General features: G+C 41.6%; 1 protein-coding gene across 1 annotated transcript in view; it reads right to left on the reverse strand.

The window, feature by feature from the left end:
* OPN4 (opsin 4) overlaps window positions 1-22,121 on the reverse strand; it is a 35,371-nt gene extending 13,250 nt beyond the window's left edge. The window contains exons 1-7 of the mRNA XM_001377332.5: window positions 21,978-22,121; window positions 15,915-16,060; window positions 5,247-5,380; window positions 3,048-3,251; window positions 2,495-2,666; window positions 1,590-1,751; window positions 262-369 (exon numbers count right to left, since the gene is read on the reverse strand). Of these exons, the coding sequence (XP_001377369.2) occupies window positions 262-369; window positions 1,590-1,751; window positions 2,495-2,666; window positions 3,048-3,251; window positions 5,247-5,380; window positions 15,915-16,060; window positions 21,978-22,121 (1,070 nt within the window). The remainder of the gene's footprint in view (window positions 1-261; window positions 370-1,589; window positions 1,752-2,494; window positions 2,667-3,047; window positions 3,252-5,246; window positions 5,381-15,914; window positions 16,061-21,977) is intronic.
* Window positions 22,122-23,738: the final 1,617 nt, after the last annotated feature.

The raw sequence follows: 23,738 nt of genomic DNA on the forward strand, positions 1-23,738 counted from the left end.
GGAAATAATTTCTATCTTATAATTTTAGAAAACACATGCTGACAATTGTTATGACTTGTAATTGGGAAAATAAAGTATCTTTTTAAAAATAGGGCATGCATTCTCTAATTGATGAATAATCCTCCCATTTCCAATTTTTTGCTACCACAAAAAGAGCTTCAATAAATATTTTTTGTATAAAAATAAATAAATAAAAATTAAAATGGGGCATGATATAAGTGAGTGGTGATAAGGAAGAGAAGGTGTAGCTATGGGGCTTACCTGTACTTGGGGTGGCTGATAGCATAAATGATGGGATTGTGGATGGCAGAGGCTTTGGCGATGATGGCTGGCACAGAGTTCATGTAGGGAGTCAGGATGTGGGAATACCTGGAGGGGGAGAAACCAGAGCTGAAACTGATGTTACAGAAAAATGTATGACTTGATGCCAGGGATGAGCCTCTCAATGCTTAGCTAATATAGTCAAGATATTCAGTCTGTCATTAGGTTTACATGCCAAACTTTTCTGGATTGTTAGGACCTGCCAGAAATATCTTGGGCTCTGCTGGAGTAGCCTTTAGAAACTCAGGGCTACCTCTGCGCCAGGCAAGACATTGGAGGAGGACTTTAGTGAAGGAGTAATGATAATTAGGGTGATGGTGATGTCAGCAGTCTTCCTGGAGAATGTGTTGGTGTCCAGTTGGACTAATTATTGTTAATGTTTACATTATTATATAATATTTACATATTTATTTTGATATTATATCAGATTTATTTAGTGCATCAAAGTTTGCAAAGAACTCTACAAATATCTCCTTTCATCTTTACAGAATTCTTGGAGGTGGCTGAAATTATTAACCCCATTTTATAGTTGAGAAAACAGAGCCCAAAACAGGTGAAGTGACTTGCCCAGGGACTTATAGCTAGTAAGTGTCAGAGGCTTAATGCAAATTCAGGCCTTCCTAACTCCAGATCCAGTGCTTTATCCACCTAGTGGCCTCTACTTCAACCTCTTACAAAGGTATTCATCTCATCAAGTTCTCTACTTATAGCAGTGGGCCCAAGTATTGGTACCTGAAAAGAGATAAGGGCCTGAGGAAGGAGACCCAGTCCTTCATTAGCCTCAGAACCCCAACCATAGACCTTGAAACCTTTTCCATGTCATGGGATTATCACTTTAAGAGAACTGGAAGGGGCCAGAGGAGCCATTAGACCCAAGTCCCTCATTTTATATACAAGGACATGAAGAGGGATTCAGACTTACCCAAGGTCACACAGCGATTGGACGCCAGAGGAGGGATTTCAGTCTAGGTCTTCCCAACTCAAGTCTAGCATCCTATTGGCTCCCCCACAGTTAGCCTACAACCAATGCTCTCCATCCAGGAAATTCATTTTCTAGTGACAGGGAACCTCGTCCACCAGGGTAGTATAGAAAACACAGATTCCTAGCATTTATTTGATCGTTATCCTCATGAAGCCAGTATTTAGTGAGACAGGAAGGGACTTGCACTGAATTAGAAGATTGTCCATCCTTTCCTACTGTGAGAACCTAAATTCTCTGTAAGGGTGGCAGAGTTGACCCTGGGAGACCTTTCCTTCTCAATAATTACCCAGCAAAGGCCACCAGGGCCACGGTGGAATAGGGGGCCCAGGACAGCACATAAAGGAGGATAACCACCAGGGCGATCTTTGCCATCTTCCATTCATTCTTCATCCTTTGACAGTGCCTTGGGGATGCCGTGCTCTCACCAGATCCGATACTGTGAACAGCCCTAGGGAAACAAGCATGGAAACACAGTCGTTTCTCCCAGAACTACTCCTGGGATTGGTCCATCAGCCCAAAGGCTATTGTGGGCATAGAGGGGAGGGGAGGATAAGGTGATGATGATAATGGACAACTCTTTGTAGGAAAAAAAAGACCCAACAACATATAATAAATGGGGCCAGATGGCTCTGCGCCCTGGAGAGAAGGGAATTGTCCCCAATAGCTGCAAAGTTGTTAGATTGATGTTATCTGGTAAAGGGCAACTTTCTATGAGCTGCTCCACACTGAACACAAATACCATTCCCCCAGGCAGCCTCTCCATTTCCAGAGCACATTCGTGTCTCCACTCTTATTTGTCTTTACAACATCCCTAAGAAATGGATAAGACTTGGACTGATTTTTCAATTTTCTACATGGAAAAACAGGGCCAGAAAGGAAGTAGTGAATAAATGAGAACTGAGGTCTCTGGACTTCTTTGTTGTTCAGTTGTTTCAGTCCATGACCCCATTTGGAGTTTTCTTGGCAAAGAACCCATTTACTACTAAGACCAGAATATATAAGGCTGGAAGGGATGCTATCCATCACCTGATCCAACTTTCTCATCTTGCAGAAGAAGAAACAGGTCGGGTAATTTGTTTGAGATCATACAAGTAGGAAAGAACAGGGAGCAGATTCAAAGTCATGTCCTTTCCACCCCTCCCTGTTCCCACTTGCCCCAGCACCTAGACGGGGCTGCCCCAGGAAGCTCACTTGTTGGTGTCCTGAATGGCTCTGAAGATGAAGATGTAGCAGTAGATGATTACAATCAGGGGAATGAAGAAGACAAAACAAAAAAGCAGCATGGTGTACGCCCGGACCGATGGCGTGAAGGTTGTGTAATCCCAGGAACAAGATGTGAGCAGCCCCTCAGGAACATAGGCACCTTGGAGGGAGAGATTGTTTCAGAAAGTCCATCTACCTCCAGGCCACGTTATCCTATAACTGAACCTTCTCCAATCTTCCTCTGACCAACCTTCTATCCTGACCCTCCACTCATCAGACCCAGTCTCATCCACCTCCTTCTTAACTCATTCTCTTCCAAATTTCCATCCAATTTTAGGCAAAGTCACATTCCCTTTAGCAGAACCTCTTACCCAATGGGCTACCCATCTTCAAGGTTCATTGCTAGGCAACAATCTCCCTCCAATGGATCTCTTTCCATTATCTAGCATGGATGCTCCTCTTTTCTTGTGCCCCTCCTACCATGCCCTCCTCATGAGCTGACACCACGGAAGAAGGAAAGGATCAGACAAACATACTCAACTCCATCCAAAGAAGGGTGGAAGGCTCCAGGCCAAAGAGTACAACCAGACTCCCAGGAGGATGAAGCCAGTCTTCTTCTTTGAAATCACACCAATAGAGGCCAGAGGGCGAGTAATGACAAAGTACCGGTCCAGGGCAATTGCCATCAGCGTTATCATGGAGGTGATGCCGAAGAGAGCCCCACAGAAGGCATAAAATTCACACGCTACATGCAAATGAATGGAGAAAACCCATTCCCAAATCAATTATCAATTGATCAAGCATATATTATTACCCAACTTTGCTAGAGAAGATAAAGGAAGGGCAGTGGCTCAAAGGATCATCTATTTAGAGTTGGGAGAGATCTTTAGAGTCCATTGAGTCATTTTAGCCATCAGGAATCTGAGGCCCAGGGAGATTTAGAACTTGCCCAAATTTACCCAAGTGACAGGGGAAGAATTCAAACCCAGGTCCTTTGACTCCAAAGCCAATACTCTTTCTATTGTACTACCCTAATAAACATGGACCCTGAATGCAAGAAACTTCTGTTCTCATTTTAAAAAATAAACCAAACCCTAGTAAAACAGCACATTTTGTTTTTGCCAGTCTCTGGCTCTCTTGTTTTCCTTCATCACCCTCTCAGCCAGTTTTCTTAGTGTTAAAGCATACCTTCTGTTTGCTCCCACATATTGTCCCATTTGATCCTCACCTATCCTGTCAGTTACAGATGATGAAACTGGGGTTTAGGGAACTTCAGTCACTTGTTCAACATCATGTGGCTTGGAAGGAGAGAGTCTAAAGCTTGATCAAGGGGTCTGATTCCTATTCAGGAGTTCTTACCATTCTACCATCTTGTCTTTTTGTTGAATACCTGTCCTGTACTGGATGCTGGGAAGGATCCAGGGTCTCAAGGAATTCACAATCAAACACAGGCTGATAATCCAAAGAACAATATAATCAAGGAGGAAGATGTGTGTGTGAGGGGGGGGAGGGAGAGACAGAGAGAGAGAAAGAGAGAGAGCGAGAGAGAGAGAGAGAGAGAGAGAGAGAGAGAGAGAGAGAGAGAGAGAGACTCCAAGTGCTGCAAAGATGTAGAATAAGAGACTATTATTGGCTGAAGTAATCAGGAAAGGCTTTCCTGGAAGAGTTGATACTTGGTCTGGATCCTGAAAGATAGGTAGGATGAGGGGAAAAGAGGGGAAAGGTTCTAGGAATGGATGACTAGAAGTAACAATGAGCATAGTAAAGATCACACATCTACAACCTAGACCAAATTACTTACTTTCTAAGGGGAGGGAGGAAGGGAGGGAGGGAGAGAACTGGGAATTCAAAATTTTAAAAAACAAATGTTAAAAATTATTACATCTATTTTGAAAATATATATATATGTATATATATATATGTTAAACCCTTACCCTTCCATCTTGGAATCAATACTGTGAATTGGTTCCAAGGCAGAAGAGTGGTAAGGGCTAGGCAATGGGGGTCAAGTGACTTGCCCAGGGTCACACAGCTGGGAAGTATCTGAGGCCAGATTTGAACCTAGGATCTCAATCCACTGAGCTATCCAGCTGCCCTCCCCCAAAATGAAATATATTAAAAACAACAATGGGCATAATATATTTGCAGAACAGTGGGGATACTGGTTAGGTAGGAGAGTGTGTTAGGAACCTCAAGGATACAGAATGGTATGAGGGGGAAGAATATTTTCTTTGGAGTCATAAAACCTGAGTTCAAATCCTGATTCTGTTTTTTACTTATATAAAAAGTTAAGTAATTTCAGCCACTTAACTTTCCTAAACCTCAGTTTCCTAAGAGAGGTGTTGGACTGGATGACACCCAAAGTCCATTCTGTCTCTAATTCTATGGTCCTATTACCCCCCTCTTGGACTCAGTTTCCTCCCCTGGAAAATGAGAGGGTTGAATTAGATTATTCTTGATAGTCCTTCTGGTCCCAAATCCATGATCCTATGATGCTGTGAGGGCTGAAGGATAAGGTAGAGGAGGAGTTTGGAACTAATGCCATTGGCAACAGGGTTGTTCATCTTGGAATGGAGGATAGGACCCAGAGGATTGTCAGACTCTTCTGTATCCCTTTCCTAAGACTCATAGGACAATACCACCCACTATAGGTACCTGATAATGCTAATAATGACTCATTGAGCCAAAGGAAGCACAAGAACCCCAGCCCAGTCTGTCTTCTGGCTGCTGTCCCTCTTACCTTTCTCTCCAAAGATCCAGCGTTTGTACATGCTGCTGGCAAAGAATACTGGGGCTTGGGTGAAGGACATGAAAAAATCGCTGATGGCAAGGTTGATAATGAACATGTTGGCTGGTGTGCGTAGGCTGTGGCTCCTGCGGAGGTCAAGTTATTGAAAAGCAGATTTTTGGAGGCCTTTAGGGGGAAATGGCCTCTTTTGCTTTCCCGTAGGCAGAGATTCTTCACTTTGTTGGGGTCATGGACTCCTCGGTTTCTCTGGTGAAGCCTATGGACTTCTCAGAACCATGTTTTTAAATGCATAACATAAAACACATAGGGTTTACAAAGGAAACTGTTGATGCTGAAATAGAAAACTTTTTAAAGCATTTTTAAAAGCAAGAGTTAATGGACCCTAGGTTAATGGATCCTCAGAGAAAAGGAGACTCACCATTCAAGGTAGATGTATCATTATGTTTAGGTTACCTAGAGAAGTAGAGGCAGTTGGGTGGTGGAATGGGTAGAGAGCTAGACCTGGAGACAGGAAGATCTGAGTTTATCTTTGACTTTGGACATTTATTAGCTATGTGACTCCAGGCAAGTCATCTAACCTTGACCTGCCTCATTTTTCTCATCTGTAAAATAGGGATGATAATAGTACCTATCTCACAAGGTGCTAAGGATTAGATAAGAGCATATATATAAGCCTTTAAGTGCTGTGTAAATGCTATTATGGTTACTCCTATTATTAAGTGCAGAGACCATTCTCTTCACCCAAGGATGGCCAGGGATTCCCTAATTACCTATCATCCTCCTGGGCAAATGGATGAGATTCCCTGGAATAATCACAACAGCTGGTAAAGTCAATGTCTTAGGAATGAAATGTAGAGATTTGTCATCAGTTCCCCTTAACCAACACTAATTAAGTCAATCTGTGATGTTCTACTTCCATTACTGATTGAATATAAGCTTGTGAGGGCAGGGACCATTTCATTCATATCTTTGTATCCCCAGCAACTAGCCAATTTGTTTTTATTCAGTAATTTTCAATCATGTCTAACCGCTTTGGGGAGTTTTCTTTGCAAAGATACAAGAGTAAGTTGCCATTTCCTTTTCCAGTTCATTTTACAGATGAAGAAACTGAGGCAAACAGGGTAAATTGACTTTCTTAGGATCACATAGTATTTATTTAGTCTGAATTTGAACTTAGGAAGTGGAATCTTCCTGACTCTAGGCTCAGTACTCTATCCACTACACAACCTGACCTATCTGTGATTGGAATATAATGGGTGATTAATAGATGCTTGTTAATTGATTAATATAAGAAACCTGTATTCTGGGAAACAAAATAGATGCCTATCAATTAGGGATTAGTTAAAGAAACTGATTCATGAACATAATAGGATATCTGCTGGGAAACATCAAAGACCACACTGTTTGACACGGTCACACATGGAAACTGGGGGCTGCAAAGAAGCCCCCAGGAAGGATGGAAACATCCACACTGAACCCCCCCCCCCAAGTGACTTTCCTTATTAATAGCCCCTTATTAGTGGAATTGCTATGATTGTTATTCTTCTTTAGCCCCAGGAAAAATAGATGAGAACAACATGCTTGCAGGGTTAATAAAGATGTCCCACTCTGCCCCCCCCCAAAATATTACCAGGAGATCCCACTTTCATAATTAAACCTAAGTATTCTTATATACCCACTTATATAGTACCCTCTTTTCTAGGCATAAACACTTCTGGAAAATCTGTGCTCTGAATTCCCCAACCTATATGGTTGGTCATGTTGATTCTACCCTCTGACCCTGCACTTAGAAACAATATTTTGTTGACTATCTCCTTAGACTTCGCGTATGTTGTTAGTTTCTAAGGAAACATGTATGTTGAGAATGAAACTGTGTGCCAAGTAGACGTGTGATCATGATGGTATAAAATAAAGCCAAGCCTCAGCCAAGGTGAAGCAGTTTCTCTGTGAAACCCTGTGCTGCAGGTTGAATACAAAAGCTGTCTCTCATTCATCATTATTTTGCCTAACTTGCCACACCCAGGCAGGAGGAACCCTCAGCTAAGTCATTAGATCAGCTTGATATCATTACATTGGAGAAAACAATGGCTCTGCCAAACAAAGAGAAGCATGCAAAGATGGATATAAACTGATGCAAAGGATAGTATGCACAACTAGGAAAATAATTTGCACAATGGGCGCAGCAATATAAGGAGGGGAAAAAAAGCAACAAAATGACAAAATGGAAACTTGGCTCCAAAGATGAGCTCACAAGCTGACTCCCCCGCTCCCATTCCTTTACTGAGGTGGGAGACCATGATTGTAGACCACTGGACCACATCAGAATGTTTGATAACATGCTGGCTAATCTTCTTGAACCTTTTTTCCTTCCTTATTATAAGAGACAGCTCTCTGGGCAAAGCACCTAACAAACAGGAGGTATTTAATAAATGTTTGCTGATTGATTGGGCAGGGGTAAGGAGAGGGATTCAGGGGGATAGAGATAGATTATAAAAACAAATGGTAGCAATAAAAACTTATTTTCAGAAAGAGGTGTGTTCTGTAAACTGTTCTATTTCTGGCTCCAGGGTTGGGCATTATCAGTCTGAGACCAGATTGGAACCCAGGAGCTCCTATGGTCTGGTGCTCTATCCACTAAGCCACTTAGCTACCCCTAGTGGAGCCTTTCTTTAAAATGTCTATTACTAATCCCTTCTAGTTGTTGGCAGAATTCATTTCTGTTTACCACCACAAATCTCTTAAACCAATAACGCTCAACATCGAAACCAGAAATAGATGTTTACAGAACACAGGTCTCTTTTTGATTGGTGTCTTTCAGCAAAGCTCAAACATTAGGTTTTCTTCCCAACCCAAGACAAATGAAAAAGAGTTTTTCTCCTTGTTTTATATCCTAACATTACATGATTCAAGATCCCACCCCAATACTCAACCACCATCCTAGATCTCAGTAGGCAGGAGGTCTATTTAGAATGGATGGGGAGAAGGTACCAGTCTCAATAAACCTGTCATTAGCTTGGAGCTTTGCCTCTTTGTTTCCTTTCAGATTGGCTGAAATTATTCACCACACATATAACTAAAATCAAAACACAGGGTCAAGAAGTGGTTCTGTAAATTTTTTGATTAAGGAACTTCTGAATGAGGAACATCCTTTTGCCAATGCAGATCCCAATTCTCTCTGCAACATAATTATAATCAGGGAGTTCCCTGGAACATTGAGAGATTGAATGATTGACTTAAGTTCACACAGCCAGCATGTGTCAAGGGAAGACTTGAACCAAATCAATACCATGGAAATAAATTGTCAGCTGAGAGGAATTGGTTCTAAGAGATATTTTTTAAAGAAAGGGCCCATCAATCCATTGCCCTATGATTCCTATCTTCATCCCTGTGACTTCTCCATCCAGAATACTACTTCTTGGTCACCGCTCCTCTACATATATTGTCTTCTCCTGTTAGAATATAAACTCCTTGAAGTCAGGGACTATTTTTCTTGCTTATATTTATATCCCCAGAATTTAGTACTGGGCCTGGAACATAATTAATTACTTAATTAATTAGTGCTTTTTCATTAATTCCTTCATTTTTTTGCCTTCAAGTCTAGTTCTCACTTCATTATGCAATGATACTTCATAAAAAGGGATTTATTCACCTCTGGGTCAAAATAGAAGGGATGAGAACATGTCAGATAGTAATGCTCTGATTCCTGCCCCTAGAGATTTTTATGGAGGTAGGTAGAAGTAGGGCACAGAGAAAATACAAAGAAGGAGAGAAATGAGGACAGCACGGGGCACAGATCCCTTCTTCCCTCCTCATAGACTCTCTCTGGCCTAGTATGCACATAAGGACACATAAAAGGCACTGAGTAAGTACTTTTTACTTATTCAATTGGTTCATGAGGAGGGCAGAATGGCAGAGGGAAGGCCGGTGGGAACACACAAGTACTTTAAATTTAAATTCTACTTCTTCCAGCTTTGGTCCATGATGGAACTCTTGACTAGTTTGGGGTTTCGAAGACTTGCTCAGTGATAGATGAATTAGCTATCCCTTGTGTTCAAATGACCAAGAAACCAAAGGTAAGGTATCCTGTGCATTAGCTGGATTTGGGTCAGTCTTATCTGGGAAACTTTTTCCACTTCATATGGGATAACATAGAAGTTTTCTGCCCCTTTTGACATAGTCTACCTGTAATAGACTTACCAAAGCTGCTGGGGTGAGGCTTTAAGACTTCACTCTAGCTATCTTGCCTATTAGACTCTATCCAAGGTGGGGTATTTTCAGCCAACATTGGGCAGTTTGTGAGAAGATAGCTGGTTAGGGACTGATGGTGGTCCCAGGAAGAGAATAAATGGCTTCCCTTTTTGACTGTTTTTTTTTCTCTTGTTTCCTCCTATGGCAGAAGTATCTAAGTTAACCCCTTATTTGTTATAATCAAAAAAGTAAGCTTTCCATTCAGATCTTACAGGATCTCAAACTCCACAGCTAAGTCATCTCAGCTGGTCACAACTTGGTCTTAGAATTGCCTCTGAGAAAGAACAGCATCCACATTCAGAGGAAGAACTGTGGGAGTAGAAACACAGAAGAAAAACAATTGCCTGATCACATGGGTCGATGGAAATATGATTAGGGACGTAGACTCTGAAGGATCACCCTAGTGAAAATGTCAATACTATGGAAATAGGTTTTGATCAATGACATGTAAAAACCAGTGGAATTATGAGTTGGCTATGGGAGGGGTGAGGAAGGGGAGGGAAAGAACATGAATCTTGTAACCATGGAAAAATATTCTAAATTAACTAATTAAATAAAATTTTCCAAAAAAAAACAAAAGAATTGCCTCTGACATTTAGTCTAATTGGGTGGGGATATGGAGCTTTTTTCTCAATGAAGCCTGTTCTTAGCCAAATATTGGGCAATAAATTCAGAGGATTGCAGATGTAGGAGCCAAGATGTTAGATTAGAGGCAACCAAGCTGAACTCTCTCAACATTCCCCTACAAACAACTTTAAAATAATGCCTTAAATCAAATTTTGGAGCTACAGAGTCAACAAAAAGTCAAGGTAAGGCATTTTTCTGTCCTAAGAAAACTAAGGAGGTCAGTAGGAGAAGCTTATGACACTGGGGTGGAAATCTATCTGGAGCTCACACACATAGAAGCAGTTGCTTTGGGAGTGTTCAGCCCAGAGATCATAAGGAGGTCAGACAACTAGTCAGAAAGAGATAAAGGGGTACCCTTTGCTGGCACCAGGTAAGCTAATACTGATTGGCAACTCTATTGACCATATACAATTCTGGGTCACAGTTCCAAGGCAAAAAGAGTGCTAATACTTATAGCTACAGGGGAGCAATACCAGCTACAGAGGAGCAGTGTTCTTCCTGGGTAGAGACCAGAGCACAGACCAAGATAGCAGTGACTATATCTCTCCCCAAATCACACCACCTTTGAAGCAACAAAAACTTGCAGACCCTCATAACTGAAAACAGCAGTATGAAAAAGCCAGAAGTATAAAGCAGTGTGTCCTCACCTCTGGTGAGCAGAGTTCAACTTTAACATAAAGTTCAAAGTAAAGAAGTAGGCTAAAAAATAAGTAAACAACAACAACAAAAAAGAACTTGATAATAAAAAGCTACTATTGTGGCAGGTAAGACCAAGACAAACTTAGAAAACAATGTAAAAATAGTTACAAATAAGGTGACAAAGAAAAATGTTAATTGGACCCATGTGTAACAGGAATTCCCAGAAGAGTTAAAGAAAGGAAAGAGTGGTAGAGGAAAAATGGGGGGGTAGGGGGAATAAGAGTGGTGCAAGAAAATTATGAAAAGAGAATTAACAGTTTAATAAAAGAGTCACAAAAATTCTCTGAAGAAAAGAGCTTTTTAAAAAACAGAATTGGCCAAATGGGGAAAGAGGTACAAAATTTCATTGAAGGAAATAATTTCTTCTTTTTAATTTCTTCTTTATTATTTATTTTAAAAACCCTTACCTTCCATCTTGGAATCAATACTGTGTTGGTTCCAAGGCAGAAGAGTGGTAAAGGCTAGGCAATGGGGGTCAAGTGACTTGCCCAGGGTCACACATCTGGGAAGTGTCTGAGGCCAGATTTGAACCTAGGACCTCTTGTCTCTAGGCCTGGCTTTCCATCCACTGAACTACCCAGCTTCCCCTGAAATAATTTCTTAAAAAATCAGAATTGGACAAGTAGAAGATAATAACTCCATGAGACATCAAGAAACAATAAAACAAAGAAAAAGCATTTTAAAAATGGGGAAAATGGGAAATATCTCATTAGAAAAACAACTGGCCTGGAAAAATAGATCAAGGAAAGATAATTTAAGAATTATTAGAGTATATGAAAGCCATGATCCAAAAAAGAAACTAGACATCACATTTCAAAAGATTATCAAAGACAACTGCTCCAATATCTTAGAATCAGAGAGTAAAGTAAAAATTAAAAGAATCCATTAATCACCTCCTGAGAGAGATCCAAAAATGAAAACTTCCAGAAATAGCATAACCAAATTCCAGAGCTCCCAGGTCAAGCAGAAAACATTTCAAACCACCAGAAACAATTCAAATATTGTAGAGCTATAGTCAAGATCACATAAGATTTAGCACATTAACAGAGCAGAGGGTTTAGAATAAGCTATTCCAGAAGGTCAAGGAGCCAGGAGTATAATCAAGAATAATCTACCCAGAAAAACTGAGTATAATCCTTTAAGTAGGGGAATTGAGACTTAATAAAACAGAAGACTCTCAAGCATTTCTGATGAAAAGATGAGAACTGAATAGAAGATTTACATTCAAACATTACATTCAAGACTCAACAGAAACATAAGAAAGTAAATATGAAAGATTAGTCGTAAGGTTCTCAGTGAAGTTAAACTGTTTACATTCTATGGGAAAATAATGCATATAGTTCCCAAGAAATTTTATCATTATTAAAATAGCTAAAAGCAACTTAAATAAACAGAAAGCATGGATATTAGTTGATTTTGTTGGAATTATCTCTAAAAATGAAGAGGGAAGGGAGTGGTAAGGTAAGTAATTTTTTCTCACATTAAAGAGGCATAAAAGAAATAGCTTTTAAGGGATAAGGAAAATAGGAGGTAGGTGAACACTTCTTGAATCTCCTTCTCATTATAATTGGTTTGAAGATGGAAGAATACATGTACACATTCAGTTGTGTATAGAAATATAACTTACTCAACATGGAAACAGGAGGGGAAAGGGACAAGAGAAAGAGAGGAGAAATGATAAAAGGGAGACTATTATTAAGGGAGACAGTGATTAGGAGCAAAATAAACTGTTGAAAAAATAGGGCAAAAAGAAAGAAGAAACAGAAAAAATGGGATACAGGGAAATACACAGTTAGTTATAGCTATGTATGTAAATGGGATGAACACACTTTGGTAGCTTAGTGGATAAAGAGTCAGATCTATGGACAGGAGGTCTTGGGTTCAAATCTGGCCTCAGACATTTCCTAGCTACGTGACACTAGGCAAGTAACTTAACACCGTTTGCTTAGCCCTTACCACCCTTATACCACTCAATAGACAATGTTAAGGCAAGATAAGGGTTTAAAAAATAATGTGAATAGGATAAACTAACCCATGACATGGAAACAGAAAGTAGAATGAATTAGAAAACAGAATCCAACAATGAATTAAAAAATAAAACTCTTGGAACCAATACTTGGTATTGGTTCCAAGGCAGAAGAAGGGCTGGGCAATGGGGGTAAGTGTCTGAGGGCAGATTTGAACCCAGGATCTCCCATCTCTAGGGCTGGCTTTCAATCAGCTGAGCCACACAGCTGCCTCCAATATAATGTTTACTAGAGACATACTTGAAACAGAAAGACACACACAATTAAAATAAAAGACTGGAGCAAAATCTAATATGCTTCAGCTAACTAAAAAAGGCAGAAGTAACACTTGTGATCTCAGACAAAACAAAAGGAAAGCTAGACCTAATTAAAAGGGATAATATGAAACAAAGTGGTATAATGGATAGAATGTAGGGCCTGGAGTCAGGAAGGCTCATCTTCATGAGTTCAAATCCAGCTTCAGACACTTACTAGCTACAGGACTCTGGACAAGTTTCTTAACCCAGTTTGCCTCAGTTTTCTCATCTATGAAATAAGTTGGAGAATGAAATCCCAAACCAGTTCAATATCTTTGCCAAGAAAATCCCAGAGAGCCACAAAGAGCCACACAGCTAAAAATGACTGAACAACCAAAAGAAAAAAAAGGATAATTAGGGAAACTATATTTTGCTAAAAGATACCATAGACAATGAAGCAATTTCAAAAAATGTTATAAGAGGTTTCTCAGATAAAAGACTCACTTCTCAAGTATATACTGAGTATTGAAATGAGTCAAACTTATAAAAATAAGAGCCATCACTCAATTGATAAAGGGACAGAGTACATAAACAGGTAGTTTTCAAAAGAAAAAATCAAATCTATTTATAATCAAGAAAAAAACTCTAAATAACTATTGATTAGAGAAAGGCAAATTAAAACAATTCTGAGATTCCACCTCATACTTATTAGATAGGGCAGATGCTGGAGGAAATGAGGGAAAATAAGTACATTGATAAATGTTGGTAAAGTAGTAAATTGATCCAACCATTCTGGAGAACAATCTGGAACCAGACTCAAAGGGTAATATAATATAATATAATATAGTATAATATAATATAATATAATATAATATAATATAATATAATATAATATAATATAATATAATATAATATAATATAATATAATATAATATAAATCCCCTTTGATCCTACAATACTAATAGGTCTGTATCCCAAAAAGACCAAAGAAAAAAGAAAAGAATCTAAATGTACAAAAATGTTTATGGCAGCTTTTTGTTTAGTGATAGCAAAGAATTGGAAATGGAGGAGATGCTCTTCAATTGGGGAATAACTGAATAAATTGTTCATATATATTATTGTAATGAAGTACTGGAGATGGGGGGAGAGTAGCTTCAGAAAAGCATGGCAAGACTTATATGAACTGATGCAAACTGAAGGGAGAAGAACCAGGAGATCGTTGTGGACAGTAACAGAAATGTAATGATGACCAAATGTGAAAGATTTTTCTACTCTGATCAATATGATGATCCAAGACAATTCCACAAGACTCATGACAAAAAAAAAAATGCTTTCAATCTCAAGAGAGAAAACTGATGAACTCTGTATGAAAATTAAAGTAAAATTTAACTGTTTTTCTTTCTTTTTTAAAAAATATGGGTAATATAGAAATATGTTTTGCATGATATCACATGTATATCATATTGATTGCCTCCTCAGTGGGTGGGAGGGAGGGAGAGAATATAAAACTTAACATTTAAAAAGAAAAGAATGTGAAAATAATAATAAATTGAAAATAAAAGGAGTGAAGATTCAGAGATAGATGGGTCTTAGGCATCATCTATTTCAAACCCTTCATTTACATCTGAAGAAGCTGTCTCGAAGAGATGTGATCAAAGGGCACAGAGGAAACATGAGAGATTCAAACTTGGGTCCTGTAACTCCAAGTTCAGTACTCTTTCCTCTGTAACCCAGAGGAAATTGGCTTAGTCTAAACCAATAATTGAACTTTCTCACCCCTTTCCCCAGAACCCTGATGTTTTAGGCAAGAGGATTTCACCATGTCAGTGAAGGAATGGATTCGCATGAGGAGGGAGCATGGGCGGTATTGGATCCAATAGATTATACAGAAAATGGAAATATATCAAAGCCAACTAGAACTCGGAGTTCCAAGAGTTTGGTTCTCTGGGCTAGCACTAGCACAGCTGGCTACCCTTAGAAGGGGGTCAGTTTAAAGATCTTTCTTAGAATAGTTGGGACTGACCTTAAGAAAGTTTGGCTTAAAGAAGACCTTTGAAGGGATGGGACTGGAATGAATTCCATTCATTTGCCAATTCTTCACCAGCAGAGCAATAAGATAATTGTCTTTGGTTCTTCTTGTAGTCGCCTTTCAAACCCCCTTCCCCATTCAAGGAATCCTCTCCAGGACCCCTTCCAGTTCCTTAATGCTTCTCTGCCTCTCAGGTAAAGGAGGAAAGTGACTGAGAAACTCATTCCCCACCAAAGAATGAGGTAATGACTGAAAGGGTCTTTCAGTTGTGTGGGTGTGTGTTTAGTGTAAATTAGTGTAAGAGAACTTTTGAGAGGGGGCAATGAAGATTCCCCCTGCTACCCAAAGAAACATATGCTGCTCCTGCTATAGACCAGAGGCATTGAAATGCCATAAAATCACCCAATTTCCAATTCAGAAGAGACCCCAGTGGCCATCTAGTCCAATCTATACCTAGGAAAGCATTCTCCTTACAATACATCCACCACTGATCATTGAGCCTTTGTTTGAAGGCATCCAATGAGGGGAAACTCATCTCTTCAGAGAGATTCCATCCCAAATCTAATTGTTAAGATGTTTCTCTGACAGCACACTTGAATTTGCCCTTCAGCAGTTTGCTCTGAGCTCTCTGCCCACCACCCCTGTTGGCCATTCCCATGGCCTGGGAAGTCTCCTTCATTGTTCTTAATGAGTCATCCTCACACCCTGGCTAGTTTGAGCATCACATGAATCTTCTCTCCACTCTCCCTGCTGAGTGTGAACCCAGCTCCCTTGGGTGCCCAGGGCCAAGTACCTGCAGAATGTGTAGATGACCAACAGGTTCCCCAGCACTCCTGTGAAGCCCACAGCCAGGATGGTAGCACCAATGGTATAGTGGGCATGGTCCGGGACATCTGCTGTGGGGAAGATATTCTGGGAGCTGGGTGGCAACACCACTGCCTATGGGGAGAGAGACAAAGGACCGAAGTTCATAGATCTAGAGCTGGAAGAAAGCTCGGAGGACAGCTGGTCTTGATCCCACATTTTACAAATTGGGAGACTGAGGCATGGTGAGATTAAAATGAGAGAGTGAGAAAATTCACCAGAGGAGGGCAGATGGCCTGAATTTCTGGGAGTAGGAGGGAGGGGAGGAGGAAGGTCCCCTTGGCACCCTTCTCCTGACAGCTCATCTCCAGAAGGCACCCTGTGCCCCAGTCACTCCTGCTGGAGTCAAAGGATGCCCTAGAATTTCATCCTTCAACTAGACCAAAAAGTCCAAGGTAATGGGCACATCTTGGGAAGACATATGTAACCTGCAAATCCTTCCAAGTAAAGACTGATCACTTCTTGCTAAATTAAATTTTCTTTTCTTTCCAGATTTGCACTCTCTTCCTCCTTCCTCCCATCCTCTCCTTCCTCTCCCATGGGGAAAGCAAGCAACCTTTTACTGCTAATCAAGCTTCTGGGACATCAGTTGCAAAGACACCAGAGCTAGTAACCATGGAAAACCAATAGCTCACAAGGAAGTCTTGAGTATCCTGGGCAAACAGGCTCTTGTCTTCTTGATTCCCAGGCATGACTGATCTCAGATTCCTCACCTGGGGCTTGGCAGGAGGAATTCTCATAGGCTTGACCCAAAGTGAGAAAGACACCTGAGGAAGTTAAGCCTCTAGAAAATCTCATGTTAGGGAAGATCCAGGGCTGGTCTTGAATAATGGGGCCTCAAAGGAGGAAAGGCAATCTCCAAATTGTAATGAGCAAAATAATTCAGACCACTGAGACATTCCAAGGCTGGAGAAAACATCCTGCTTACCTTCTCTAATAATATCTCACATTCCAATGCGGCTTTAAGGTTAATCGATGCCATCACCTGACAACAAGCCAAGAAGGTGGAGCTGGTGGGCTTTTAAAAACGAATTTTTGACTGGAGTTTCATCAGGAGTTGGTAGAAAGCTGGTCTCAGAGTCAGGATGATCCGGCTTCATATCAGACACATACTGACTGTATGATCCTGGGCAAGTCATTTAACACTTCAGAATCACAGACAAGTCTCATAAGTTGCAAAGCAAGTGCTTTGATAGAGGATTTTTCATTTGGAACTTTCTATTTGAATGACATTCCAGTGTAAATATAAATTCTAATATGGGGGTTAGGTGTCTTGCCCAGTATCACACAGCTAATAGTGTTAGAATTTGAAGTGGGATTCAGATTTTTCTTTTTTCTTTTAATAATTGATTTTTTATTTCATTTTTTAAAACCCTCACATTTCATCTTAGAATCAGTACTGTGTTTTGGTTCCAAGGCAGAAGAGTGGTAAGGGCTAGGCAATGGGGAGTAAGTGACTTGCCCAGGGTCACATAGATTTTATTTTATTTTCTAATGAAGTTTCACCTTCTCTCTTTCCCATCTCCCCTCTCCCTCTAACTCCAGGGAATCCAGGTTTTTCTGACTCGGAATCTAGCTCTCAGCACTCTCTTTAGGCCAGATCCCATCCCAAATGAGGAGATGAGTCCAATCAAGGTTGGAGAGCTTAGAAAGTAGACCTATAAGAGAATTTAAGACAATTCCCTGCCCTCCTCCATTTCCTTCCAGCAGCTATCTAGACAATGCAGTTCAAAGTCAGTTTCTTTTCTGAGTCGGGAGTAGGAAAGGGGAAATCAAGTCTAAGTCAGCTGAATGGTGGTAATAAAAAGTAACATGAAGATAGACCTGTCCTCCAAGGGCTCCAAGGGCTCGTAGACACGAGATCTTTAAAGAGTAGAGAAAAGTGGGGACACAAGAGCCAGACCTGAAGAGGAGGTCCTGGGTTCAAATGTGACCTTGGAGACCTGGGTAAGTCACTTCACCCCCACTGCCTAGCCTTCTTATGGCTCTTGTGCTTTAGAACCAGTACACGATATTGATTCCAAGATGGAAGGTGAGGGCTTTTAAAAGAAAGAAAAGAGTAGCTAGAAGGCTCTCTGAGAAGGGAGAGTCTTAGAGGAGTCACTTCCTCACTTCAGGGGGCCCTAAAGCCATTCCCCAATATTTGAGGAGGGGAAACAACATTGTACAAGGTGGGGGTGGAATCACTTATTTCCAGGGTCAGAGGACCCAGGTTCTAATCCCACTTTGGATGCTTACTCCTTGAGTGACCTTGGACAAGGCACTGCCTCAAAGAGCTCATGTTCTTCAGCTCTAAAATGAGGGGGGCCCTCACAGCTTCAGAGATTTCGATCCCATGACAAGTTGGACCTCTGCCCAAGCCTAAACCTGGCCCCTTCCTTTTCTACCTTTCTTCTCCACTAGAGATAATCTTTTACACCTGGACACCCCTTTCCACATTCCAAAATACTCGGGCCCTTGTTATGGCATCTGGTTCCCACCCACCAATCTGGGAGGGAGCCTGGGCAGTCTTACTCTGATAGGGTAAATGAGGAAAAAAGAAGGAAATAGGATGAACTAGGTTCAATATATAACCTCGACACACTATGCCTTCCTGGGGGAGCTGGGACCCGGGCACTAACATTCTAAGTCCTGCTTTGCAGTTTCCAGAATCCCCAGAGAGCATCGACAGGCCTTGGAATTGGGGAAGGTCACCCCGGCTGACAGAGGGTGACTGACCACCATCTGTCTTGAAGACATAATACTGAGAGAGAGACGGTTGAATTTTTTTAAAAATTTAAAATATTTTCATTTATTTTCATTTATTTATGTATTTATTTGTTGATGTGTTTTATTATAAATTATCTATAAATATTAATTGATTACTTTGATATTAATAATATTGAGTAATAATTATTATATTATAGTGTAATATTAATATTATATATAATAACATTAAATAAATTTAATTAATTCTAATTAAAGGAACCAATAACACTCCATAGTTCTCATCCCAGTGGAGGAAAGCAAGAAAACTGGAGTTGGGGATGGAGAGAGATTAAGGAGTTTATCAGCCAGACCAATAAAGGATAAGAATTTAGGGCTACCCTTGCTTCAAGATTATCCAGGTAATTTGGACCCATGCATATGTCCTTTTCTAGTCTCTATCTCTTGTGCCTTGCACACAGTAGGCATTTAGTTAAAATGGATTAAATTTTCTGAGTTACCCAGACCATTTTACTGAGGAGTCTGGGTCCCAGGCACTCTGGGAGCAGAGAGAATGACAGCATGAAGCAAGGATATACTGCTGGGAGGATCAGATGATGCCATGTGGGGAAGGTATTTGGCAAACTCTATAGTGCTCCATAAAATGTCAGTTATTATTATCATCATTTCCTTCTTGCTGGGAACATTCCTGCGTGAGATGGGGACTGTACATACCTGGCTTCACTTTAGGCTCCCCCAGGGAGTTCCCCACAGGGGTGGACCAAGGAGGGAAGGACCCTCTGAGTTACTCCCTCCATCCTTGCTTGGTTTTTAGGGGCCATCTGAGTCACCCTGTGTGGGCAGGAGGCAGACATGCAGCAAGGTGTCGTAGGAGTCACCTTCCCCGGAATGGTAGCTTCTTCAAAGACCTACCTCCTTTCCTCATAAAGGGATCGTGCCCTCCTCTCTTCACCCCCCCCTAAAAATTAGTTTGTAGGATCCTAGACTTAAAGGGGACCTTGGAGGGCATCTTGCCCCAACCCATTTTCTCACAGATCACAAACCTGAGACCTAAACTAAGGTGAAGTACTCTGGTCTAAAATCACGTAAGTGGTGGTTCGATGAGGACATGATTGGGGATTTTGACTTTAAATGATCGTTCTGTTGCAAATATTAATAATATGGAAATAGGTTATGAACAACAATACATGGATAACCCAGGGTAATTGCTCATCAGCTGGGGGGGGGGAGAGAAGAGGGGAGGGAAAGAACATGAATCATGGAAACATGGAAAAATAGTCTAAAATTAATTCATTAATAAAAATAAAATAAAATCACGTAAGTAGTAACAAAACTGCAATCTGGATTTGTTTTTCATCTTTCTTTGTATCTTTAGCTATTAGCACAGTGCCTGACACATAGTAAAGACTTGATAAAGGCTTGTTGACTGTCTGAATATCCAGGTGGCCCAGTGATTAACTGTCCAAGGAAGGATTTGAACCCATGTCTTCCTGACTCTAAGGCCAGCACTCCCTATTTGCTACACTGGTCTACCTATGTCTTTCCATACTATCAATATCTTCCTTCTATCCTCTTCGTCCTTGTCATTATCTGGGTTTCCAATCTCCTCTCTCTTCTCCCACCTCCCCTCCCTTTTCCCTAGGGGAAGGACTGGCTGAAATCCAGAACTGCTACAGGCTCTCCCTCCCTCATTCCTCCTTTCCTTTGCAAGCCCTCCAAAGGAGAGAATTACCTTCTGAAAATATCAGACTGCCCCCTCCACCCTTCCCATACGAAATTCTAGGACGGTTTTATTATTGGGGAGCATGGGAAGCTTGACTGTCTTTTGAGACCAAGCCCAGCAAAGATGGACATCTTTCCTTGTGCTCCACCAAAAACAAATAAACAAAATGTGCCGCAACAAACTCCAGTGACTCCCTGCTACCTCTGGCTCTTGGGCTTTCAAAGTCCCATACAAACTGGTCCCCTCCGCCCTTTCCAGTCTTCACCCACTCTACTCCCTTCCATGTACTTCATACAAAGCCACTTATACTGGCCGTTGCTTGTACAGGACACTCCATCTCCCAACTCCATCTGTGACTTTTCCCTGGCTATCCCTCATGCCTGGAATGTTCTCCCTCCTCCTCTCTTCTTCCCGACTTGGTCTCTCTCTCTCTCTGTCTCTCTGTCTCTGTCTCTGTCTGTCTCTCTGTCTCTGCCTCTCTCTCTGTCTTTCTCTCCCTCTTTCAGTCTTTTTCTGTGCCTCTGTCTCTGTCTCTCTCTGTTTCTCTCTTTATTTCTGTCTCTCTGTCTCTCTCTTTGAAAAATATGGGGTTTGAATTAGATGGCCTTTACAGTTCTTTCCAAGGCTTTATTTATTTTTGAACCCTTACCTTCCATCTTAGAATCAATACTCAGTATTGGTTCTAAGGCAGAGGAGTGGTAAGGACTAGACAATGGGGGTTAAGTGACTTGCCCATGGTCATCCAACTCGGAAGTGTCTGAAGTCAAATTTGAACCCAGGACCTCCCATCTCTAGGCCTGTCTCTCCATCCACTGAGCTACCCAGCTGCCCCCTTTCCAAGGCTTTACATCTATGATCCTATGAGAACAGATCCAAGAATTGAGGATTAATAGAATTATGTAGGTCAAGTTAAGTGATCTGCTCAATGTAACACAAGCAATAGGTAGAAGAGCTAGGATTTGAGTCCCTCTACAGGGTGTTCTCAGTGCAGCCTATTAAATTCTCAGTCTCAAGTCAAGTCTCAGTGCAGCCTATTAAAGCTTCCAACTGGTCTAAAGCTCTTCAGGTATTGGGGCTTATCTATTCCTCGCTGCCTAAAGTGACATAGAGATGGTCGTCTTGACCTCCTTCCTTCCTTTAACAAGGTGTCAGAAAGATGCAGGAAGAGGATTCTAATACACTTTGTCCCTTCTAAAAAGGAAGGTGCCCCCCACATCCATGTCAAAGGGAAGAGTTGGGGTGCCCAGGTTAGACTCTAGAGGACTCTTCCTTCATCCAAAATCTCCTGATCTTATTGCTTCAAAGGCATCCTGGGGGTCTTCCAATTTGTCATTCTCGTGCTTAGATTTGGGGCTACTCGGCTCTTTTCTGAGGTGTCTGATTTAGGACCCTCTCTAAAGGCTTCCCTGAGCCGCAACCACCATCTTTCCTTACCCCCTAGATCTCTCTGTTCAGGGAATCTTCCCCCTGACAGGCTAAGGCATAGCATGGAGGTGGGGAGAGCTATGGAAGAGCCACCCCAGATGGGGATGGACCAAAAAATGATTCCATGAGCCGGCTTACTGTGGGGGCGATGGAAGGAAGGTCGACCAGATGGTAGGCGTCCTCTTCTGTGTTGTTCCACTCACTCATGGAGGCCATAATCTTGGTGCAGTTGGTATCCTGGGCTGGGCAGGAGAGACCCCTTAGCATGGGAGAAGGATTCATCTTGAGAGAGTGGAGCTCATCGCTGATGCCCTCTGAGAAAGTACTCTGGCTAGGCTCGACACATCAGCCTTCAGTCCCGGTTCACCTGCTGGCCCCAGTAGACTGGGGGGCTCTTTCTTCCTGGCAAGCGCCTGAGACTCTGCCTCGGACAGCTCCGTGGAGTCTTGTTGCTGTGTTATGGTGTCAGTCCAGAAGACAGAGCAGCCAGGGTCTGCCCCTTTAAATATCAAAGCCCGAGGGACTGGCACATGCCCAGTCAGGGCCTTGGTCAACTGCATCAAAACTGTTAATGTTATCCTTAACTAACAGCCTGCTTTGTGCTAACATCAGATGAAGGAAGGTGTGTGTGCTTTGGGAGCAGGCAGAGAGGGAGCTCCTTGGTGGTCCATTTGTGGCTGCTGGGTGGCATCACACCTCTTAATCTGCAGGATGTCCCAGCACTTAAACTAGAACCCAAAGAGGCCATTTAATCGGAAACAGGAATAAAAGGGACTAATGGGGAGGACGGTTGGCTATGGGAGGGGAGGGAAAGAACATGAATCTTGTAACCATGGAAAAATAGTCTAAATGAATTAATTAAATAAAAAGTTTCAAAATTTAAAAATGGGGAGCACAGATCCAGAAAGGGGGTGTCAATTCTAGTTCTCCTTAAAAAGGAGGATTATCAGAAAACCATGAACCCAGCTGATTTTCCCGGCACATTCCCCGCCCCCAACTTGAGGTGGGCGCTTCTTTTTATTTGGGAAGGTTTTACAAGAACCATGTCTTCAGCTCCCCAAGTCTCCCCAGGATGGTAATTGTTGCTGTCCTGCTAGCCATGGCTAGAGTTCAATTCAAAGCGGAATTCATTCAGTCATGTTTAAAAGAGAAGCTTCTGCTTTGGTCAGGTCAATCTTCTCACATTATTGACTAGCTTAATTTTTTTTGACAAGAGCCTCTGGGTATCAGGGCCTGAATAGCCACACTCAAGCTAGCTGGGCCCACAAGGCTCACACCCAGCAGATCAGAGCCTGGGTTTGTTTTGAAAGGAAGAGATTGATTCCATAACTGGATCTCACTAGAGATCTTCAAGGCATGGATCCATCATAGACCTCACATTGGAAGAGGCCTCAGATTCCCTGTCTCAGTTAAAAAGCTCCTTACTTTACAAATGGGGCAACTGAGGCTCAGGAAGGTACCCAAGGCCACAAAAGAATTAGTCAGTATTTGAAGCCAGGTCCTCAGACTCGGTGCTCTTTCCACTGTGCCTTGCTGCCTCCTGGTTGACCAATGAAGATTTAATAGAGGGGATGGAATTCAGCTCAAAGGCTTCCCGAGTCTCTTCTTCTGCGACTTGGTCTGCTCTACCTCAGAAGACAGAATGGCCAAGAGACAGATTCTACTAGAGAATGAAAAAACCAATCCTTTCCATTCAGAGTTCTGGTGCTGTGCAGGGAATGGCCTTGGGAGAGAAGAGGTTTCTCTTACTGGAGGTCTTCAAAGACCAAAGATTGGACCAAATGTTATACAAGGAATTCAACTGCATATTGGATTAAGTGACCCCTGAGGTCCCTTCTGACTCTGATCGTCTATTTGAAAGAAGAACCAAGAAGACATTAGCTGCTAAGATTAAACTCT

This window comes from Monodelphis domestica, chromosome 1 (assembly GCF_027887165.1).
Source record: "Monodelphis domestica isolate mMonDom1 chromosome 1, mMonDom1.pri, whole genome shotgun sequence".
Lineage (NCBI taxonomy): Eukaryota > Metazoa > Chordata > Mammalia > Didelphimorphia > Didelphidae > Monodelphis > Monodelphis domestica.